General features: G+C 43.1%; 1 protein-coding gene across 1 annotated transcript in view; it reads left to right on the top strand.

Annotated features, from left to right (window-relative positions):
• Thrb (thyroid hormone receptor beta) overlaps positions 1–21,291 on the top strand; it is a 356,858-nt gene that overhangs the window by 277,866 nt on the left and 57,701 nt on the right. Inside the window, exon 4 of the mRNA XM_059274178.1 lies at positions 4,988–5,248. Within this exon, the coding sequence (XP_059130161.1) occupies positions 4,988–5,248 (261 nt within the window). The remainder of the gene's footprint in view (positions 1–4,987; positions 5,249–21,291) is intronic.

Genomic DNA, 21,291 nt, shown 5'->3' with positions numbered 1-21,291 from the left:
CTCTCTGACTCAGTGTCTGATATCAATGGCCTTTTAATACAAGCTAAACACTTTCTGAACGAGTAATAGGAAATCCCAGCCTACTCAGATGACCCTTCTGGCCTCTTGGTCATAATCTTATTTCCTTTACTTTAGTTCCTTTCTAAGATATCAACTGGCTTTTGTGTCCTGAAATACTTGAATATTTTAGTATAATTTCCCTTCCTTGACAGACAGATTTATTTTCCATCACCTCTTATCATTTCCAGAGATAAGATGTAGGGGGTTAAGTTATTGAGGTTTATGCTCATTTCTCTTTTGCTAAAGACCACGTAGGTCAGTATTATGACACTCAAAGCCATTAGAATGACAGACATGAAACGCAGATTCAATTATTTTCATCTAAACTCCCTTCAGAAAACCAGGAGAATGTTTCTCTAGTGTTAATTCACATATCCCAGCTAGCTGTTGTCTTTTATTCACATCTATCAATTTGTATCATAACTGGCAAATTATATTGGTTAACTCTTTTGTATAGAATGTTGTGTTAAAAGCCAGATTTCAGCTAAGAACAAATGGTTTATATCACGTGACTAATACGATATCGTTATTTATAGGATCTCCCCCTTTTTTAACTCAAACCTGGGTCCTTATGAATGCTAAGCAAAGAACTGACCCCTTCCTCTTTTGAGACAGAGTCTCATGTAGGCCTGACTGGCCTCCAACTCTCTGTGTAGCTGAGGATGACCTTGATCCTTGACATTCTGATCCTCTTGCCTCCATCTGTTGCTAAGATATGTGCTACTATGTCTGGTAAGTGTGATTGTGGGGACTGAACCCAGAGCTTTGTGTGTGCTAGGCATGCACTCTACCAACTAAGTTACATCCCTAGGCCTTTAAAAAACTGATTTCTACCACTATGAGCAGTGTGTTCCAGATAACACCCCAAACAATCTCTTCGAATAAATACCTACTTACATCCATACCTGCATCTTCAGGATGATATTCAACTAGTGCCTGATGTTCAGGGCTTCACTCTGTAGACCCAACAACAGCTGGGGGATTTGTGAATGAGAATACAAGTCTTTGCTACCTAGTTTTCTTTCTGCTACTGTACTAAACAACAGGATCAAAGCAACTTAGGGGACAAAAGAGTTTAGTACACCTCACATTTCTGGGTTACGGTCCATTACTGAGGGAAGTCAGGACAGGAACCCAAGCAAAAACAATGAAGGAATTCTGCTTGCTGGCCCACCGACTGGTTCATACTCAGACAGCATGGCGTGCCTACCTAGAGATAGTGATGCCCACAGTGCCCTCCCACATCAGTCATCAAGCAAAACAATCTCTCACAGACATGGCTACAGGCCAGTTTGAAAAGGGCGGTTCTTCAGTTGAGGTTCCTCCTTCCCAAGTGACTCTACGTTGTGTCAACTTGACAATAAAAAACTAACTGGAACGTTATCTAAAGCTGTGTAAAACATTAGAGGCTGAGGGAATATACAATTTATTCCCCACATGCCAATCATTTGTTTTATTATCTTAAATTTATCTCGGTCCTTTGGATCTCAGGCTCTGCTGGGCATCTCAGTCACCTGGAGAACTTAGCAGAATTATCCATGCCGAGGCCCTGGCCCAATTTAGAAAGTTGGGTCTTCAATGCTGTGCTTAGCGCCTGTGGTGATTCTGACAGCTGCCAAGGGTTGTGAGTCACCGACTGACGCTTTAGGATGTTAATTCCTCTAAAAAGAAATGAACTTTGGGGGAGTGGAAGGATAGGGACACAGGATATAGTAATAGGAAAAAATCTCAAAGACGTTTTGCCAGCTGCATATATGTAGAGCTTGTAGTTCTCATCATTGAACACACACCCAATCAGGAGGATGTAGGGAGCTGGCACCATGGGTGCCCCTCCTTCCTTGGGAATGGAGTAAGATTTGCACGTATTCCCCTGCTCTTGAGCGGATAAGAATCAAGTATTCTCTTTAAAGAAATTCCTATTGCATTTTCCTATGGCCCAGCCAGGGTTTCTCAGTCTCTGGTTTTCCCAGCACTGTGTATCCCATAAACCTGCCAATTAAGCAACTGAATATCACTATTTTGAATGTAATTGCAGACAGTAATTATGAACTTGTAAATGCCTCCTGTGAATGGAGCCCTTTACCCAAACCATCTCAAGTGTTTTTCTTAGGAAAGTGGAAGGCAATCCTATCGCTTACCTTACCCCAAACATAGCCAGCCTTGCTAGAGGAAACCCCCCTCTTGCTGGCCCAAGGGACATGCAGAACAAGCTTTAATGGGCTCTACTTTGACACAGAATGTCCTGTTGTGTGCCTAGTCCTTAGACATCTTTCATCTGAGACCCAGATTCAATAAGGAATAGCAGCTGCCCGATTTCTGCACTTTTTGTTAGGGCTAGGGAATTACTACCAGCTTTTAGAAATTAGTACAAAAATATTGTATGTTAGTAGCTTCACAAAAATCCTCTGGGAAGTTTAAGTTGAACTTTACAGGGTACAATTTGCTGGGGGATATATTCTCTGAAAATAAAATGGGAAGAGCAGAAACATGCGTGGGTGAGCTTGCTTGTGTCTGTGGGAGTACAGTGAGTCTCTCCTGGCCCACGATTAACCTTTGTCTGCAGCCACTAGTAATTAGCTCACAAGAAACTTAAACCCTCGTGGATGATAGGTTCTTGAGTGAACTCTACACAGATGTTTAGTTTGAAACGCAATACAATCTTGAAGATCTCAACCTGTTGTTTCCTGTCAACGGACAGTGAGAATAAGTGGCTGTAATTGCACCAGTGGTGGGCATGCTTGGAAAGTGGAAGAGTTGATTCACCATGCAATAAATAATACCTTATAAACCCAGAGACAATAGCACTGTGTTTGTTTAACCTGCCCAGTGCAATGGCTCACACAATCCTAAGCGTGGAGAATTCCAAAGCAATTGGTACAACCCCAAACCCAGCACACAGTGGCATTCTCCTACAGGATTCAGGATTCACTTCAAGCCACAGCACTTCCATATATTAGGCAAAGAAATTCTAAATTCTGTTCTGGGGCCCAGAGACAGCTCAGCAGTTCAGAGGGCTGGTTCCTGCTCTTCCAAAAGACACACGAAAGACACAAGTTTGATTCCCAGCACCCACATCAGGAGGTTCACAACTCTAACTCTAGCCAATCTGATGAGGTCTTTTGGGCTCTGCAGGCACTTTCCATACACACTTGCAAACACACACACACACACACACACACACACACACACACACGTATATATAGAGGGGGGAGCACACACAAATAAAACTAAAATAAATCTTTTTCAAAAAGAAAGAAAAGAAGAAATCCTGTGCAGATCCCTACTCAGTAGTCATTTGCATTCTCCTGGATCAGAAATTTGAGTGTGCATGGGTCTGAAAACATGAGACTCAGAATGGGAACCATTACTTCCAAAAGTGACTTCTGACAGCTGATGCTTCCAGATCAACCATCCAGACTATCTCAGCTTAAGGTTCTAGTAGCTTCAGGAAAAGTGCTCTGGAAACCCAAAGAATGCCTAACTCTTTTATTAAACAATTTGACAAATCCCCCATGCCAAGGCACAAGCCCAGATGGATTGGTCCCTGTAAGCACCAGGGATTCAACTGTGGCCTTTTGGTAACTTCAGCATAACAGAAAATTCACCCAGAAAGGATGTGCCCAAGTGATGAAACACTAGCCTGACATGTACAAGGCCCTGGGTTCAATCACCCAGCACTACCAAAAAATTAGAATTTGAAAGCTTCATTTATAAATTGTAGTCTTCCTAATTCTGGCACATAGTTGCTAAGAATTTCTGGAAACAGGTGACCAAGTAGGTTGTACTTTCCATGTGAAAGTACTTTCCATGTACTTTCCATGAGTGTGTGGTGTGTGTGTGGTGTGTGCATGTGAGTGTGTGTATGTGACTGTGAATGTGTGTGTATGGTATATGCATGTGAGTGTCAGTATGTGCTATGTATGAGTGTGAGTGTGTGATGTGTGTGGATGTGAGTGTGGTGTGTGAGTGAATGTATATGTATAAGTATATGTGTAGTACGTATGTGATGTGTGAGTGTGTGTTCTTATTATTTTTGTCCTCTACTTTATCTTCCTATATAGTAAAGACATTGAATAAGGTGAAAATTGTCAGTAGAGAAGATGCTTCTCAGTAAGAAATTCACTATATTATTGTATTTTTGCCCATTCTAGAGAACAGGCCTACAAACCCCATAGACTGAACTCAAAAACAATAAAATATTAGCTTTCTGGTACCCAGCCTGAGAGATCCAGGCTCATCCTTCTGTCTTTGGCATACAGAGGAAGCATGACTTTTATGTGATTTCATGGCCCATTTGGGGCTCCATTGAACACAGAACTTCCATGTGAACGATCTGGATCTAGGCTTGGGGGCTGCTGCTGCTCCATGCTATGTTTTGTTGATGGTGGCTCCTTCCTATTTCCTTAGTTTTGCCATCAGAGTCAAAAATGGTAAGAATGGCAGCTTATCAGTCTCAGTGTGTGGCAACTTGAGTGTGCCCAATGTCCCTCAGGTCAGTCTGTGATAAAACCCAAGTCAAACAAGGCTGCATCCCGGATGTGCTATATCCTAAGGATCCAACCTAAGGTCATGGCCAGCCCTGACTCTTAAGACCTCAAATGGTCATCTAAGCAGTGATATAAACCGGTATCAGCTCGCTCTTAGGCTGCTTCTCTAGTGGTGAGACCAGTAGAGCCTTGCTGTGGAGAAGTTCGAGAAACGGGAAGGGGGGAAATGTGTTGGTTACTCCAACAGGCCATCCAGCTTAGGTGGCTCTGTGCCCAACGCTAACAGCCTTAGCATGTCCTGACATCATAGTGGAGGTGCATGTGAACAGTGTCAGCCCAAAAGGACTGAGCAGCAACTGACTTCCAAGACACACAATCTCAGCAAAACCTTGACAATACCTACAGTCTGTTATCTCACGTTTTCACTCCCCTCCCACCAGAAAATGGCCTTCCAGCCTGGGACAAACAGAAGCCCCGTCCAGAGCGAGGACAGGACTGGAAGCTCGTAGGAATGTCCGAAGCCTGCCTGCACAGGAAGAGCCATGTGGAGAGGCGCGGTGCACTGAAGGATGAGCAAGCATCCCCACACCTCATCCAGGCCACTTGGACGAGTTCTATATTCCATCTGGATCCTGACGATGTGAACGATCAGAGCGTCTCAAGTGCCCAGACCTTCCAGACCGAAGAGAAGAAATGTAAAGGTAACCCACTTCCTACTAGACCATTACCACACGTGTGCATCTCTTCCATGGTGGTGCTCCTCCTCCATTTCTTCACCTGCCGAGTGTCAGTGTGTTTCCCTGGCTGTTCCTCCGTGTTGTCTTCATCCTCTAATTTTCTTTTAAGCATAAATAAACAAGTGGGGTCCAAAGGCAAGCACTTCATGCCATACCCCAACACTGGAGGAGAGATCCTTTTTATTTCTTTAAGGAGCAAATGTGTTGTTAATTTGATCTTTAATTCTACTTCTCTCTGAGTGGAAACAGACATTGCTGCTTTCGTAACTACTTGTTTTGTGGTGTGTTTCTGAGTGTGTGCATATGCATATGTTTCTTATCCCAGTTGCACCAGTAGCTAACGGGATTTCGATGCCTGCCTTTAACCTACATAGACAATTCATGCTTGACAGGGAGATTTTAACATGTCTTGTGGTCACTAAATCCTGTGTCATGGTCATGGAGAGAAGATTAGGGTGTTAGGCAGTTGTCACCTCATGAAGGAGGAGGTAGTCACCTCAAGAGGGGAAGCAAAACCAGCCAAAGCTGCCCAGGTTCCTGATCACATAAGACTTAGCTGCTGTCACCTCAGGCCACCCCACCTGACAGATGTCTTCCATGCTGATCGCGTTACAGTCTTAGGGTTGCCCAAAATCTTTGCTTCTTAAAGCAGCCTATGTCTGTAAGTGTCCAAGTTCTTGTAACTACCCATTCTTTTCCAGTTGAGAGCTTAAAAGCTAAAACGATCATGATTGGCCTTTTGGTTTTTACTTGTGGTAAAGTTTAAATTGTCTGTTTGAAAATTGAAAATCTCACAATCAAATAACACTATATCACATATCGATACATAATAATAGATGAGCCGTGAAGAAGCATACCACTGACCTGTCTTGAACATAAGCCACAGTTATACTTATCACTCATGAATAAGAACCTAGGCCTTCCTGATTTTCTGGAAACACTTCAGAACCTCCATAACTTCTAGTTTACTCAGAAAGATCCAATTTCTGAGGCAGATATTTTCCCTTGAAATGCATTATCCGAAGGTGGCGTTCTCAGCTCTGACTGGAGCACAGGCAGGAACACCATTTCATTTTGAGAGGTGATACTTGAACTTCCGTGTTGATTATTTAGACGTTTAAAGGGTTTTTTTTTTAATGTTTTAAATTGAAATAGAATTACACTACCTCCCCATCCTTCTCCTCCTTCTAGTTCCTCCCAGGCACTCCCCCTTCAACATCTCCCACATGCCCCACCCCACTCTCAACTTGAGAGCTTCTTTTTCTTTGATTATTGTTGTGACATACATACGTGTGTGTGTGTGTGTGTGTGTGTGTGTGTGTGTGCACAAGTACATAAATACAACCTGCTGAGTCCGTTCTGTTGTTTGCATACATATTGTTTCAGGGCTGACCGCTCTGCACTGGACACCAATAAGGGGTTCACACTTGGGAGAGGCTAATTCTCTTTCTGCAGTCATTAGTTGCCTGTAGTTCTTGGTCTAGGGGTGGGTCCCTGTGAAATTTCCACCTTCCACCATAATATGCCCATTGATACAGCCATTATTACAGTCTTGTTTATGCAGACATTTCTAGGAGAGACTTTGAAGTTTTGAAAAGGGTATTTAGAAAAATGGCAAAATAAGATTTTTTTCAAAGAAGTGGGGATGTAAAACAGGTGAGTCTCCACATGTGAGTGAATGTGCACATGCATATTTACTTGAACTACAATTTAGATTTACAAGCAGATTGTATCTTCAGATTTTATAGGTTGCAGTAAAACCTTGTCTGTCTTTGATTTATAGTGAAATGCCAACATCCTCATGATTTAAGGACCTAGTGAACTGAATTTGACTCCTTCACAACTGGGACCCAAACGTATTCCTTCACAGAGTGCTGTCCCTATTATGAGGAATTTTGTTCTTAGATATGTAGAGTTCTAAACATTAAACTTTCAGTTTGTTGAAATATCTTGAAAGTAAAAGGGGATGGGAGTTCCAGCACACAGGATGCTGAGGCAGAAGGGTAGAAAATCTAAGGCTAACTAAGGCTAAATATGAGACACCTTCAAAATAGAAAAGATAAACAGACAAGTTACAGCCTTTGAGTATAGGACTCCACAGCAACATTTTGAGATCGACACATTTGGACTAGGATACCAGCCTTCCCACTGTATGTTTAGAGCAAACTTATATAAATGTTAGGTTGATAAAAACTACCTAATATAATGTACTTAAACATTCAGCACAGTACCTGACTTGCAGTGCACTTTAAATAGCAGCTACCATTTTTCCGGTGATCATTATTATTGGCTGTACATCATAAGTCACGTAAATTCCTTGAATAGCCCAGTGAGGAATGGAGCTGGGAGAGCTGAGCAGGTGAGTGTGGGTAGGTGGTTGTTTTATGAAGCTCAGATCTGCTTCCAGCTCTTCCTAAATCATCCAAGTGTATGTTCGTTATTCTAGTAGTGAAAGAAAAACAATGGAGGCAAACTTTGTGAGGTTTCCAGAGATACCACCAAGGCTCACTTTGACCTGGGCATAAAACAGTGTCCTGATTCAGCCTGGAAATGACACCCAAGTGGCCTGAGTCACAAAGCCCAAGAATCTACTGAAGTAAATTTCCCTCACGTCTTAGCACACTGGTGAGTGTGGCCTACATTTCCCTTGGGAGTTGGTTCTTCTCCGTTGGCTCTGTTGATCTGCTGTATCTATAAAGTCCATAAAGAAAGTGTTGTCTGAGGGCCGTTTGTACCGGGCATTTACTTCCTGGCTGGCCACCACCCTGAAAACGGTTGATGTCCTGGCCTACTCTTGTCTGCATTTATCTTCTAGTGTTTGTACCGGGCCTACTGTGTCCAGGACATTATGCTTGATGTCTAAGCATGAAGAAAGAGCAGTTGAGCCAAAAGGACATTTGATTAGTCTCCTTCCAAGCACCCCAGAAGTAATTGATAAGAACCAAATGACCTTGAACCATATACAAAGTTAACTTGTGGTTCAGCAATTCAAAACAATAAATTGGCTGCTTGAGGCTGCCCAACAAGCCCGTCCCCAAATCAGTAATCTACCAAAGCTAGACCAGAATACTTTCATGCGTAGTTTGTGGGCTGCAAACTGATCATTGTCACTCTCTGCTGATGCAAGGCGAGAAATGGAGAACCAGCTTCAGAAACCTTCACAGCACCTTATCATCACCCACAATCCAGATGCGTCATCAATGGCTGCCACACCCTGAGCCAGACACAGACCAGTTTGGTACGGTCAGACTTGCCTGATCAGCCACATGTGGCCAGAACTGTGCCTAAGTCTTAAGCACGAAAAGGAATGCATTGGTCTCTGACAAGTGGGGTTTCTTAATACCCTTACTTCAAATCATTTGAGAATCGTTGACTGATCATTTTGTTTGAAGCTTATTTGGGATTCCTACCTCCTATTTTAAGCAGCGCATATGAATACTTTATTAGCTGCATTCATGCAAAGTGAGTTACCTGGCGGGTGACACCAGCTCTGGAGCCCGTCACATCCTGTGTCACACACTATGCCACCTCCTCCTTTCCTCCCCAGAACCCACGTTGACTTATCCTGGGCTCAAAATGTGCACACCAGAGAGTGGTACTAACAGGAGTTCCAGCAGCTGTTAGAAATGAGAGTCGGAGCTGCGTGTGGTGATTCGTTGTGAAACCCCAGCACTCCAAATGCAGCGCTAAAGAAGGAGGAGGACAGTGAGTTGGAGGCCAGCTTGGACCACAGAGTGAGACTTTTACTAAAAGAAGGACTAGAAGGAAAAAGAAAGAAGAATGTGAGGTCCCAGCTGGACCTTTGAGTTGGAGAGCCTAGAGATGGAATGGACCCTAGAATCTGCATTTGAACTGTCCCTTCTAGTGACCCTTTAGACCAGTGTCCCCAAGCCTTTGAGAGACTCATAAGGACTCAGGGCAGGAAAGGGCCTGCCACCTAGTGGGCACTCAGGAATATGCCTGTCCCTCCATTTCTAGGAGCCAGCTGGCAATTCCATCTTGGGGACATTTTGGGCCTCACAATATGCTCACTCATTCCCCTGGGTAACATTCCATTGGGTGATAGATCCCTTCTGGAAAACCCCTACTTCAGGATTAGAACTCTGATCCCCTCTGAAATTATCCCAAGACTTCTCCTCTCTGCCCACCCAGGCTCCCTAAACTTCTGTTGGGAACCACAGAGTTGAGCAAGCCCAGAGAGTTGGTCAGTTGATTCATTGAAGCTAGACCTCAGTAGTCCACTGAACCCATAAAGTAGGACCTCCGCAGTAGCCAGGAACTTTCTAGAAGGATGCATAGGGGCTGTTGGGATGACAATCTGGGCTGAGCTACCTCCCTGGGCACTATTGAGAGAACAGCAGCAATCTAATAATGCCACTGAAATTTCTCTGTAAATCTGTACCATGCATGATGCTAAAACAGATGAATCTCAAATTTTGAGGAAAAAGGGAAGAGTCAGAAAAATTTTAATGCATCATTTTCTTTCATTCTAAATTCTCTATATGGTTTTGCAAGGGAAAAGATGAAAATTTCAGTAAGTTGTAAGATTATAATTTTTAAAAAATTTTTCCATTTACCAAGGACAAACACTATTACAATTTTTCTCACATTTCTATCTTTTCTTTTCTACTTTTTTATAGACTTGGGTCATCCAAGGCACATCATTTGTAACCAGCTTTTAATGCTTAGCAATAGATCATCAGCATTTTCCCTTGCCATTAAAATATTCTACAGAATACTGACATTTATTGGCAATAGATTATTCTTTCTTGTAGCTAAAATATCATTTATTAAACCATCCGCCAGAGCTCCGACAATTTAAAGTAATTTTTAAATAATAAAATTTAAATAATGCCTTATTTCAGTGAAGGGGAAGACTACTAATCCATGGTCCTCATGGAAAACAGGTGACTCGGATCGACAGTAACACTTTAGATGATATACAACTCTCATTCACCAAGATAACAAAGTGCCCTGAAAGTCGGAGACACAAGCAAGTCACTGTGTGCTTTGCAATCCTTCAAGGTAGACGTTCACCCTTTCAGCAGTCCACACTGTCTTTGTCTGTAAGTTAAACACCAGGACATCATCAAGTGAACTATACTGAGAAGGTAAGGGAGTACACAGTTGGAACCCTCCCGTGGGTCCCGCTTGCTCCAGCTGTCTCTATTCTCCATTGTGCCCTAATCACCATTGATCACAGCACTCAGTCCCACCGAATAGAACAGTGATTCATACACCTTAGGCCAGTCGAGGAGCGTTAGTGCTCAACATGATAATAAGGGTTCACCATCATTTCTGGCATGCACTAGACAGCTGTGTGTTTTCTTACTTCAAAGTCAGGAGACAGACTCTGTAAATAAGTAAGTAGGGGCAGATAGAACTAGAAAGGAAGGGCAAGGTACCAACTAGCATGGAAGGGAGTAAAAATAAACTAGAAATGGTAATGTAGAAGGAAGGAAAACATCAGACAGTCAAGGTTCAGGTTCATCCAACTTCACTTCTCATTGAGATGCAGCACAGAACCATAGATGGACCACTGTGGGCTTTCCAAGGTCAGCATGGCTGTGTCTGTAATATGGAGAGAGGCAGATCTGATCACTCTGTCCCTCTTAAAATACCCCGCCCCTCAGAAACACTTGCACAAGGGTCTGAATGGTCGACTCTTTGCTCTTTGCTCCTGTGGCTGATAAATTGGAAATAATCTAAATCTTTCCATTCATAAGTGCATGTTCAAATAAATCAAAGTGTATCTAAGACATCTATTAGAAAAATGAAAAGTGTATTTTGGAAGTGTGGTTTAGGGATACTTAATAAAGCAAGCATGTATTAACAATATGACCTACTTGCCAGACAGTGGTGGCACATGCCTTTAATTCCAGCACTTGGGAGGCAGAGCCAGGCAGATCTCTGTGAGTTTGCCTGGTCTACAGTGAAAGATCCAGGACAGGCACCAAAACTACACAGAGAAACCCTGTCTCGAAAAACAAACAAACAAACAAAAATTTAAAAACAATATGACCCCACTTACAGCTTTGAAAATCTGCATAGTTGAACTAATAATATGCACAGGGACCAGTTCCCAATTGCACAGCAAACTTATTTCTGGAGCTACCTTGGGGGAAGAAAAAGCATGCAGGAACAGTGGTGCTGATCTTAATTCTACATACAAGTATGTTTACCTTTGGAAAGCAGACCTTTCCAACAGTGTATCATTGAATGTCTTATGTGGCGTCTACATACAAGTATGTTCACAGATCTTTCCAATGATGTGTCAATGAATATCTTCTATGATGTCCTAGTAGCAAGAGACTATGTTTTTGAATCAGATGTCATAAGTTGACCTCTTGCTTTCTAACTCACAAGCTCAGAGTGAATCACTGAGCCTCTCTGATCCTCAGAATAAGGTAATGTGATTGAATGACCTTTCAAATTTCTATATAGATAAAGGAAAATATGAGTAAAGCCCTCAATATAATTTCTAGAATTTAGTGGAGATTAAATAAATTGTTACTGTTCTCAGGATATAAATACTCTTCTATGGGTCTTTCTGGTTTCTGTGACCTTTCTGACCTCAAGTCACCCTGTGCAACATGAGAAACTGAACTGAAGGTAAATGACTGAAGGACAACAGAGTGTCACATCAGGGGTAGATAGGGGACACAGTGGTTGACAGAGTTCATGGTACAATCAAAATATTTTTTCAAGGCTTTAAAATTTTAAAACCTTTCATGAAAAATCACCAAATATATGAAGTTAGCTGAGTTGGGATCCGATTCAGACATTCTGGTTGCAAGTACCAGGTCTCTCTGAGATTACCCTGTTCTAGGATCCTACGCAAAGAACTTGGCACAGCAGGACACTCACATTACATCAGGCACAGGGGGTCCCACCCACCATGACGGAGACAGTGAGTTCCCATGTGCACCTGATTGCACAGCCTGGCCATATATTCCTGTTTCTGCCACTTGCCACCTATTAAGTTTGAGCAAGGCACTTGCCTTTCTGATCTCCATTTTGTTATTTGAAAAAATGGAGAGTTTTTTTTTTTTTTTTGATAGAAATAAGCTCTTGGATAGTGTTCCAGAGACAGATCAGTAGATGGAAGTTGTACTTCTCTGAGGAGGCTTGGAAAGACCATGAGAAGTACTGTGGGTACTGAGAGTGCCAAACACTCATGGGAGACTAACTACTAAGCCCACACTGAACTTAGCCAGTTCTACTGTGAGTGGAAGGGAATAGATACAGAAGCCGTATCCCCTGACACTTTCAACAGGTAGTTCTCGAAGTTGGGCACAAGTAGATGGTTAACTGTGACAGTGCTCTGAAGACACAGGCCATCTGCCATTTCTGACACAGATTGAAACTACAAAGATGTTCCAGTTAAATTTAGACAGATATGTGAATGGCATATTGATCCTGCCTATAAAGACAGCCTGAGAATCCTCAGATTCCCTAGCACCCAGCCAACACTTGGAAATGTGGGACCAGCCAATCATGGATTGGTTCTTGGCTCCAAAACTAACCACTTAAGCATTGGATAAATAACTAATTCTCCCCAACAAAGAACATAGAGATTAATTGGCGACAAATAAAGGAAAAGGATCTACATTCCACTGGTAGTTTTTCAATCTTGAAATCATATTTCCACTTGTGAAGAAAATGGAGCTGAATGTGTTAAATCAGCACAGGCCAAAAAAACCCAACCTGTGATCACCATGAAGATACAGTGCACAGTCGAAACTGATTGAAAAATTGTGTCTCATTCCATCTCCTTCAGCAGTTTTATTTCCCTTGGGATCCTTCTCCCTAATGACCCAAAAACCTTCAGGTCCTCAAGACCCCATTTTCAGTTCCCTCAAAAGTTTCTGAAAGCATTGTGTATTCCATAATGTACTGCATAATAAACTCTCTCCCTGAAGGTGTGGCCAGCTGCTTCTGGATAGACCTTTGGGATCTGAGTATCCCAGAGATGTAGAGGTCACATACCAAAGGTGGTGTCAAAAATGGTGCCTGGCCTTGTCTTCAGGATGGTTCCTCACTCCAGTGACTATACTGTGACTGGTTCTGATGGTGAGCTGTACTTAATACAATAATCTTTCAGATTCAGATGAATTTAGCCTACTTGACACAAGCCTGTTCAGGATACCAGAAATCCAGAATGAGAGGACCTTGGAAATAAGATGAGAGTCTGAAAGTCCCATGACCCAAGGCCTTTCTCCATGGCATTGACTTCAACAGGATTATGAGCTTTATAGCTCTGTGACATCTGTCAGTATTAACTTATACAAGGAGACTGACTTTATTAAACATTACTGCCTCTTGAAATGCAGGACCAGGCTGAAAACAGGGCTGTCTAACTCATATCTCTGTTATGAAGCCACTTGGCATTTGAGCTAGAATATTGTATGGGGCCAGTGGTTTATTTGTGTAGATGACAATATTCTATGAATGGCAGGTTTTACCCCCAATTCCTCATAGTTGTCTCACGATATGCAGCTCTAAAGGCCATAACTACTTTAAGTCAGACCTTAGAACTAATGAAATGATACTTACTGAGCTCTTTGTTTGACTAGCTTTGCAAAGAACTCCTTATAATAAGCCTCAGATATAAAAGTAAAGGTCAAAATCCATGTAAGTAGGATCCACTGCCCTTTAGGAAAGGAAAAATACATGTTAATTTTTTTGCAGCACTTTCAACCAGATAGGTTTCTATGGAGACAGGTATCTGATATGGCTTCATCCCACTTAATAGCCATGAGCAGTCTTAGGGTACAATGCTTTCCTCTTGTCCCTGAGGCTCAGAGATATGATACTTAACCCTAGCTTTCTTTGAAAGGACCTTTCTTTACCTGTGTCTTTATTTTACCTTTTTTCCTCCAGAAAAGGACTGGGTGAAATCTGAAGGCTTTACAGTTGGTCACAATTAGTCAAAATCTCACCACCAAAAGCTGAGTCACACACTAAGCAGACCCATTGTTTTCTCTAACCAATCACAGCCTTTCATTTTCCCTTATTGTTACGTTGGGTACACATTGTATATACTATTGTTATGTTGGGTATACATTGTATATACACTGCCTGCTTTGGGAGTTGGTTTCCTCTGTCTTTCAGGGCAGTGACATTTTTCAAGCTATGCAGGCTGATTACTGTGCACCTTTCCCTCAATTTGTCCTTTAAGTTGCATGATTTCTGGAGGACCTGGAGTTGCTTTTGGTATCTTCTTTTAGAGGAACCTTGGGCTAACCCATACACATCTTACCTACACAGTTAGTGTTCTGCCTCACTCGCTTTATCTGTGGGTGTGGCTGAGAGGGTATTATTTGCATTTTACCTAGTATTATTATTTCACAGAACCACTGACAGTAACTTACAAAAATCAACCCTCTTAACTAAACACTTCAGAATGACTCCTAAAACAATGGGGCATCTCTTAGATGACCATGACGTAATTATCAGGATCAGGAAACTTGATGCTAGTGCAGCAAACTACTTTCTAATGGACATGCTTTATTCAAATGTCACACTCCGTCCCCTTTCTCACTCAATGAAGGGACATATGACTGAGCTGGAGAGAGGACCTGCCAATGTAGAGCTTAATAGGCTGCCACCACCACCTGTCCTTCATTCCAGTCTTGCTTTCTGGCCCAGGATACGGGGTTATGTGCTTCATTTAGTAGTTGTGTGTCACTGGGCTCTCTCTACAACTTTATTAAGGTATCATTGACAAATAAAAATTGAATATATTTGCAGTATAGAAGTGTTGCTTTAATATCTGTCTATATCGATGATTATTTAAATTAAGCTTGTTAGTACAGGTATCACCTCACATCTTCATAATTTGCTGTGGTCAGAACATTTAATATCTAACCATTCAATAACTTTTAAAGGAAGGGCCCATTGTGGTGAACTATATGCTGTGTAATGGATCCCTGAGTTTCTTCCTCCTGACTGAAATTTGACCTTTATCCAGCATCTGTCCGTGCCCTAGGCCTCCTGTGGATGACTTCTAGGCACCACCATTCCTTTGATGTTTTTAGGTTCTACATCTAAGTGAGATCATGCAATTTGTTGTTTCATGCCTGGCTTATTGCAATAAGCATGGTGTCCCACAGGCTCGGGTCAGTCTGCTTAAACCTGGCACAGATCCAAAGTCCTTCTCTTGTCTGCCCTTCTGAGTGTTGGTATTTTTTAAGATATGTGAGCTTATTCTTCTGTATTACCCTGAATTTAGGGTTCACTGATGTTTCCTTATGACTTTTAGCAGAAGTACTAAAAAGTCACAGCATCATTTAATCATGTGAGTCAGAGAATATCCATGTTCCAGCCCCATGTCTTCATATCCTCGTGTGAGGCAGCTCATGCCTTCATTAGGAACTGGTTCCTTATCTCACTATGCTCAGCAGAAGTGAGTTTTGTAAAAGTCCTCTTTTTTAAGCATCTGCTCAATGCTCTAAAAGTGAATGCCTCGAAATATTGGGGACTAGGAGGGTCCGACCCCTCAATAGTCCCCTCCCAGGGTCAGGGAAGAATCTACAACCAGCTGATAATTTAATCTTTGATGAAAAGAAATGAATCTATGTACATGAAACTCCTTAGTCCATACTTTATTATTCAGTGTCAGTTCTCTCTCTACACATCTTCTATTCTGCTCTCATACCTAGCTCCTTTCTTGCCTGATTTCTCTCTACATTTATCTGCTGTCCCCTCTAAGTTCTATCTTAATTCCTTCATCTTGGTTCTGTTCCATCTAGGTTCTCATCCGTCTAGTTCTTTCCCATCTTAGCTCCTCTCCCATCTCCTTCTTTCTCATCTTGTTCTTTCTCATCTTGTATCTCATTCCTCTAGTCCTCTCTTCTAGCCCTACAATCTAGTTCTTCCCATCTAGTTCATTCCTCTCCAGTTCTTCCCCATCTAGTTCTTCTGTTCTCTTCTCTCTTCTTATCCTCGAGTTCTCTCTTCAAAATCCTTGTGGAAGTCCAAAGGCTGCTCTCTTTTATCGACTCTTCTAGTGAAAAGACATAGAGAATGAGGTGACAGGGCCTCTGTATGAATGGACTAGGGTAGCCATCCCACCTTAAGGAAGTAAAACAATCCGAACTCTAAGGCGGTATGGAGAAGGCCACAGCATTTCAGGCCTTCAGAACTTCCCTTCCAGCAACCTACCCCTTTCCTCACTTGTTCCCCCAGCACATGCCACTTCCATAGTTGTGGCCCCAGACTATCTTGTTCCCACTTCAGGGTTCCTCTGTGCCTTCATCAGCTCATTCCCTCTCCAGCAGTTAACCACACTGTCACACTCTCTTGCTCGTTTTCATAAAAGCACATTTTGTTTTGTGAATGACTGTGAGCCAGCCTCCCCTTGCTACCTTTTTGTGGAGTTGTAACAAGACAGAGTTATCAAAAAGCTTTTATTGAACACCAAGAGAAAAAAATTAAAATTAGGAACAAATTCATAGTACAAAATGTTGTAAAGAAAAAAGCTCTGAGCTTGTTCATGCTAAAGAAGACGGAGTCTGAGAGCCCAAAGGCACAGCCTAGTCTTGGGAACCCTTAGGGACTTCCCCTTCCGGCCAGGAGCTCTCCTCCTTTGTCTGATCTGTGTTCTCTCACATGTAATTGCAGAAATGCACCCGACTTCCAGGTGTTCCCTGTGTCCCCACATTTGGCTCCATCCCCAGCATGCAGCCCAACAGAGCAGGAGTCCAGGTCTGGAGCATCTGTGATAGACATCAGATCACAAGGGGTGTGTGTGTGTGTGTGTGTGTGTGTGTGTGTGTGTGTGTGTGTGTGTGTGATGCTGCCATTGCCTAGTGGATTGTCACATCTGAACCTTCAAGAAGAAAACAGGCAGAGCCTTGTTTCTTGTGCTCACCTGGCCACCAACGCTCTCTGTTGCTTTTTCTTCAAGGTGTCTCTCAGGACGTCTATTGGACCACTTTGACCACGGGTCTGGTGTTCACTTAGTACTGATAACACAGTGTCTCTCAGGACGTCTATTGGACCACTTTGACCACGGGTCTGGTGTTCACTTAGTACTGATAACACAGTGTGGCTATCAAAGCAGTGTGGGCCATGCTGAGGAACAACACATCTACTACTGAGGAACTCAAATCCCTCCTTTGAGTGACTCAGACTTCTCCAACTTGGAAATGCTGAAGAGAAGCAGTTAGAACCCATCCCCAGGCCTGAGCTGAGCCCCTTTCTGGACAGTAGTTCTTCAAGTCTAATATACCAGGCCCAGTTAGGAAGTAAAACCCCTGCTTGAAGTAGAAGGACCAATGCTGTCAAAGCAGCCCTGTCTCTGGTCTGTTCTGTGGTCCCGGGGGCTGCTCTCCTGGGTGTCCTGCCTGCCTCTCCCTTAAACTGTCTTTTCCCGTAGCTACCACCTGTGATGTAATTTCCTCACAGATAAGTGAAGCACATTTAGGATGCCCAGCCTCAAAACTCTGGATCCAAAATCCAGAGAAGCCTAGGAGAAGGCTCAGCCTCCACGTGTTTCTGGTATAGCCGGCAAGTGCCCGGTGGGATACTTTAAGATGGGTTGCCCCAGACTTCCAGGAGCTTAGTTGGCCTTGCTCCAGATGAACTAAAATGGAGTCCCATCTCCCCAGTGTGTGTGTGTGTGTGTGTGTGTGTGTGTGTGTGTGTGTGTGTGTGTGTGTGTGTGTTACCAGGGATCAAACTCAAGTCTCCTGCATGCAAATCTATTGCATTGAGCTTCATCCTAGCTTGAGATGAATATTTTCAGGGCTCTTTAGTTTTGTAATACCTTCCTCTGTCTCCCACCTCTTCCCTTCCTGATGCTCTTCCTCTTCCCCCTCCTCTTCCTCCTCTTTCTGAAAGAGTCACACCATATTGCCCAGGGCTGGTCTTGATCTCATGGGCTCAACCAGTCATCCTGCTTCAGCCTCCCGAGTGCTGAGGTTAAAGGCATGTACCACCACACCTGGCTAAAATAATATCTTTGAAAAAATAATAAACACAGACCTTGGTGCACTGTTCTGTCTGAGAGCCAATATTGTGTATTCAGTGAGCGTCGTGGGCCTTCAGATTCATAACAGAACAAGGAACTTCTAGAGCTAGAGCAAGTGGCATTTACAATCTCTATGAAAAGCAGGGGAAGAAAGCATGTGAAGTGTCCTTGATGCCAAGAAGAGCTTGGAGTACCACAGGAGAGGGACACTGGGCGGGAGCCAAGGGAACAGGAGAAAGGAGTGGGCGAGGGGCTGGGGAAGGCCAATGTCAAGGGCAGATGTTTCCTTCTCAATGCAGGAAGAAGCCACAGGACATGGTATTACCTGGTCAGCTATTCTTAAACATCTCTCCAGGTGCCGTGTCAATAAAAGACAAGCTAGAAGAAAGCCCCTGTGCTCCTGCTAAGGGGCTGGGCACAGGTGGTAAAGGAAAGGGATGTGTCGAGGTCATCTGCTTAGAGCCTGTCTTAGTCAGGGTTTCTATTGCTGTAACAAAACACCATGACCAAAAAGCAAGTTGGAGAGGGAAGTGTTTATTTGGCTTACATTTCCATATTGCTGTTCATCATCAAGACAGGAACTCAAACAGGGCAAGAACTTGGAGACAGGAGATGATGTGGAGGCCATGGAGGGGTGCTGCTTACTGGCTTGCTCCCCATGGCTTGTTTAGTCTGCTTTCTTATAGAATCCAGGACCACCAGCCCAGGGGTGGCTCCACCCTATGGGCTGGACCCTCCCCCATCAATCACTAATTAAGAAAATGCCTTACTGCCAGATCTTATGGAGACATTTTCTCAATTTTGCTTCCTCCCTCCAGATAATTCTAGTTTGTGTGCCAAGTTGACATAAGACTAGCCAGCACAGAGTCCTAGATGGACAGTGACCTTGAAACTAGATGACTGAGAAAGGACAGAACGCAAGGTTCTAGAGAGTGGGAGGTGTCTGTGAGTGGTGCAATTACAGTGGTGAAGTGTGGCTGAATTCCAATAAAACTTTATTGACAAAAGACTAAATTTTAAAAAATGCTTTATTTAGCACATAGTTCAAAGTCTTCTGCCCTCTGACTAGAATTGAAAATGTAGACCATGCAGTGCAAATCAGCCCCACTCTGGAGCTACTGCCCTTCAATATAATGACAGTCATCATTGCCATGTGCGGCCTTTGCTGCAGACTGCATCTGCCACTGTTCTAAGTGTTTTACTTCAGTAGATCCCCTAATCTCTAAAATAAGGCAAAAATACTTATGCCTCTATTTGTAGCTAGGGTTTTCCTGCCTGGCCCACAATCAGGACAAATCTCTGTCACCGGCCAGTCACACAGCTGCTCAGACCCGACCAAGTAAACACAGAGACTTATATTGCTTACAAACTGTATGGCCATGGCAGGCTTCTTGCTAACTGTTCTTATATCTTAAATTAATCCATTTCTATAAATCTATACCTTGCCATGTGGCTCGTGGCTTACTGGCATCTTCACCTGCTGCTTGTCATGGCAGCAGCTGGCAGTCTCTCTCCCTGCCTTCCTGTTCTCTCAATTCTCCTCTCTGTTAGTCCCACCTACACTTCCTGCCTGGCCACTGGCCAATCAGTGTTTTTTTTTTATTGACCAATCAGAGCACATACAGACCATCCCACAGCACTTCCCCTTTTCTTTTCTTTCTGTTGTTTTTTTTTTAAAAAAAAAAGGAAGGTTTTAACTTTTACACATCTCCAAAGTCAGCTTGGTATATTTGGGAATTTGGGCATAGCTTCTTTTACTACTTCCTGCTGGAGGGGGGCACTGTATCTTATGGGGATACAAAGAAAATTTTAGGATTATGGAGTAGTCCATGAGGGTGTATCGTCTGAGCCAGTTGCCTTGAAATGGTTCTGGATATTGGATCATCTGGGCCTTGGTATCATCGGAGACCTTTCAGGGGGTCTTGGCTGGTCAAACCTGATGTATCTTAATCTGGAACAAATCCATAGCCTCTGGCTTTCTGTGGAAACAAAAGCAGAGCCTCCTTTCCAAAGCAACATATCCTTACATCCAAATTTTGAAGTCAAGGTACCTTTAAAATATACATTTTGGCATAACTCAACAGCTTTTGCAATCAAATGTTTTTCTTCAGTTATAAATATCAAAGAGAACATAATCCAGATTCTCTGTGTGGTAGCCATCTTTTTGTGGCTTATTTTTTATATTACCTTGAGCCTATTGCTTTAAACTGCAGCATTCTAAGATTGAAATGGCACTGTGGCTGCTGGTTCCGCCCACTTCAGCTTCCCAACATGGTGGTGGTACATTTTCCGCCAGCTCTGGGAGCCATCAACTCTCAGAAATAGTGGGTCTAGGCTTCTATCAAAGCAGTGTGTAGCCCAGAAACCTCTTTTTTTGTTTTGTTTTGTACTAGCAAAGGCTAAATCCACCACTCAGCTTAATGTGCCACTTGCAGAGGCCTCATTCCCACCACTGCAGTTCGAGCATGCACACCAGGAACCCGCCATAGTAGCTCAAACATGTAGGCTGCCACTAACTTGAGAGAAACAACTAGGAACTGTTTTTAGCTCTGTTTTAGAATCTTTTTTCTCAGGTTTTAGGTGGAAACTCTTGCCAACACATTGGGCGCCATTTGTAGCTAGGGTTTTCCTGCCTGGCCCACAATCAGGACAAATCTCTGTCACCGGCCAGTCCCACAGCCGCTCAGACCCAACCAAGTAAACACACAGAGACTTATATTGCTTACAAACTGTATGGCCATGGCAGGCTTCTTGCTAACTGTTCTTACAGCTTAAATTAATCCATTTCTATAAATCTATACCTTGCCATGTGGCTCGTGGCTTACCAGCATCTTCACATGCTGCTTGTCATGGCGGGGGCTGGCAGTGTCTCTCCCCGCCTTCCTGTTCTCTCAGTTCTCCTCTCTGTTAGTCCTGCCTATACTTCCTTCCTGGCCACTGGCCAATCAGTGTTTTATTTATTGACCAATCAGAGCACATACAGACCATCCCACAGCATCTATTGTGAACAAAGAAACTACGACATCAATAA

This window comes from Peromyscus eremicus, chromosome 9 (genome assembly GCF_949786415.1).
Source record: "Peromyscus eremicus chromosome 9, PerEre_H2_v1, whole genome shotgun sequence".
Classification (NCBI taxonomy): Eukaryota; Metazoa; Chordata; class Mammalia; order Rodentia; family Cricetidae; genus Peromyscus; species Peromyscus eremicus.
This window is presented reverse-complemented; position numbering and strand designations above follow the sequence as displayed.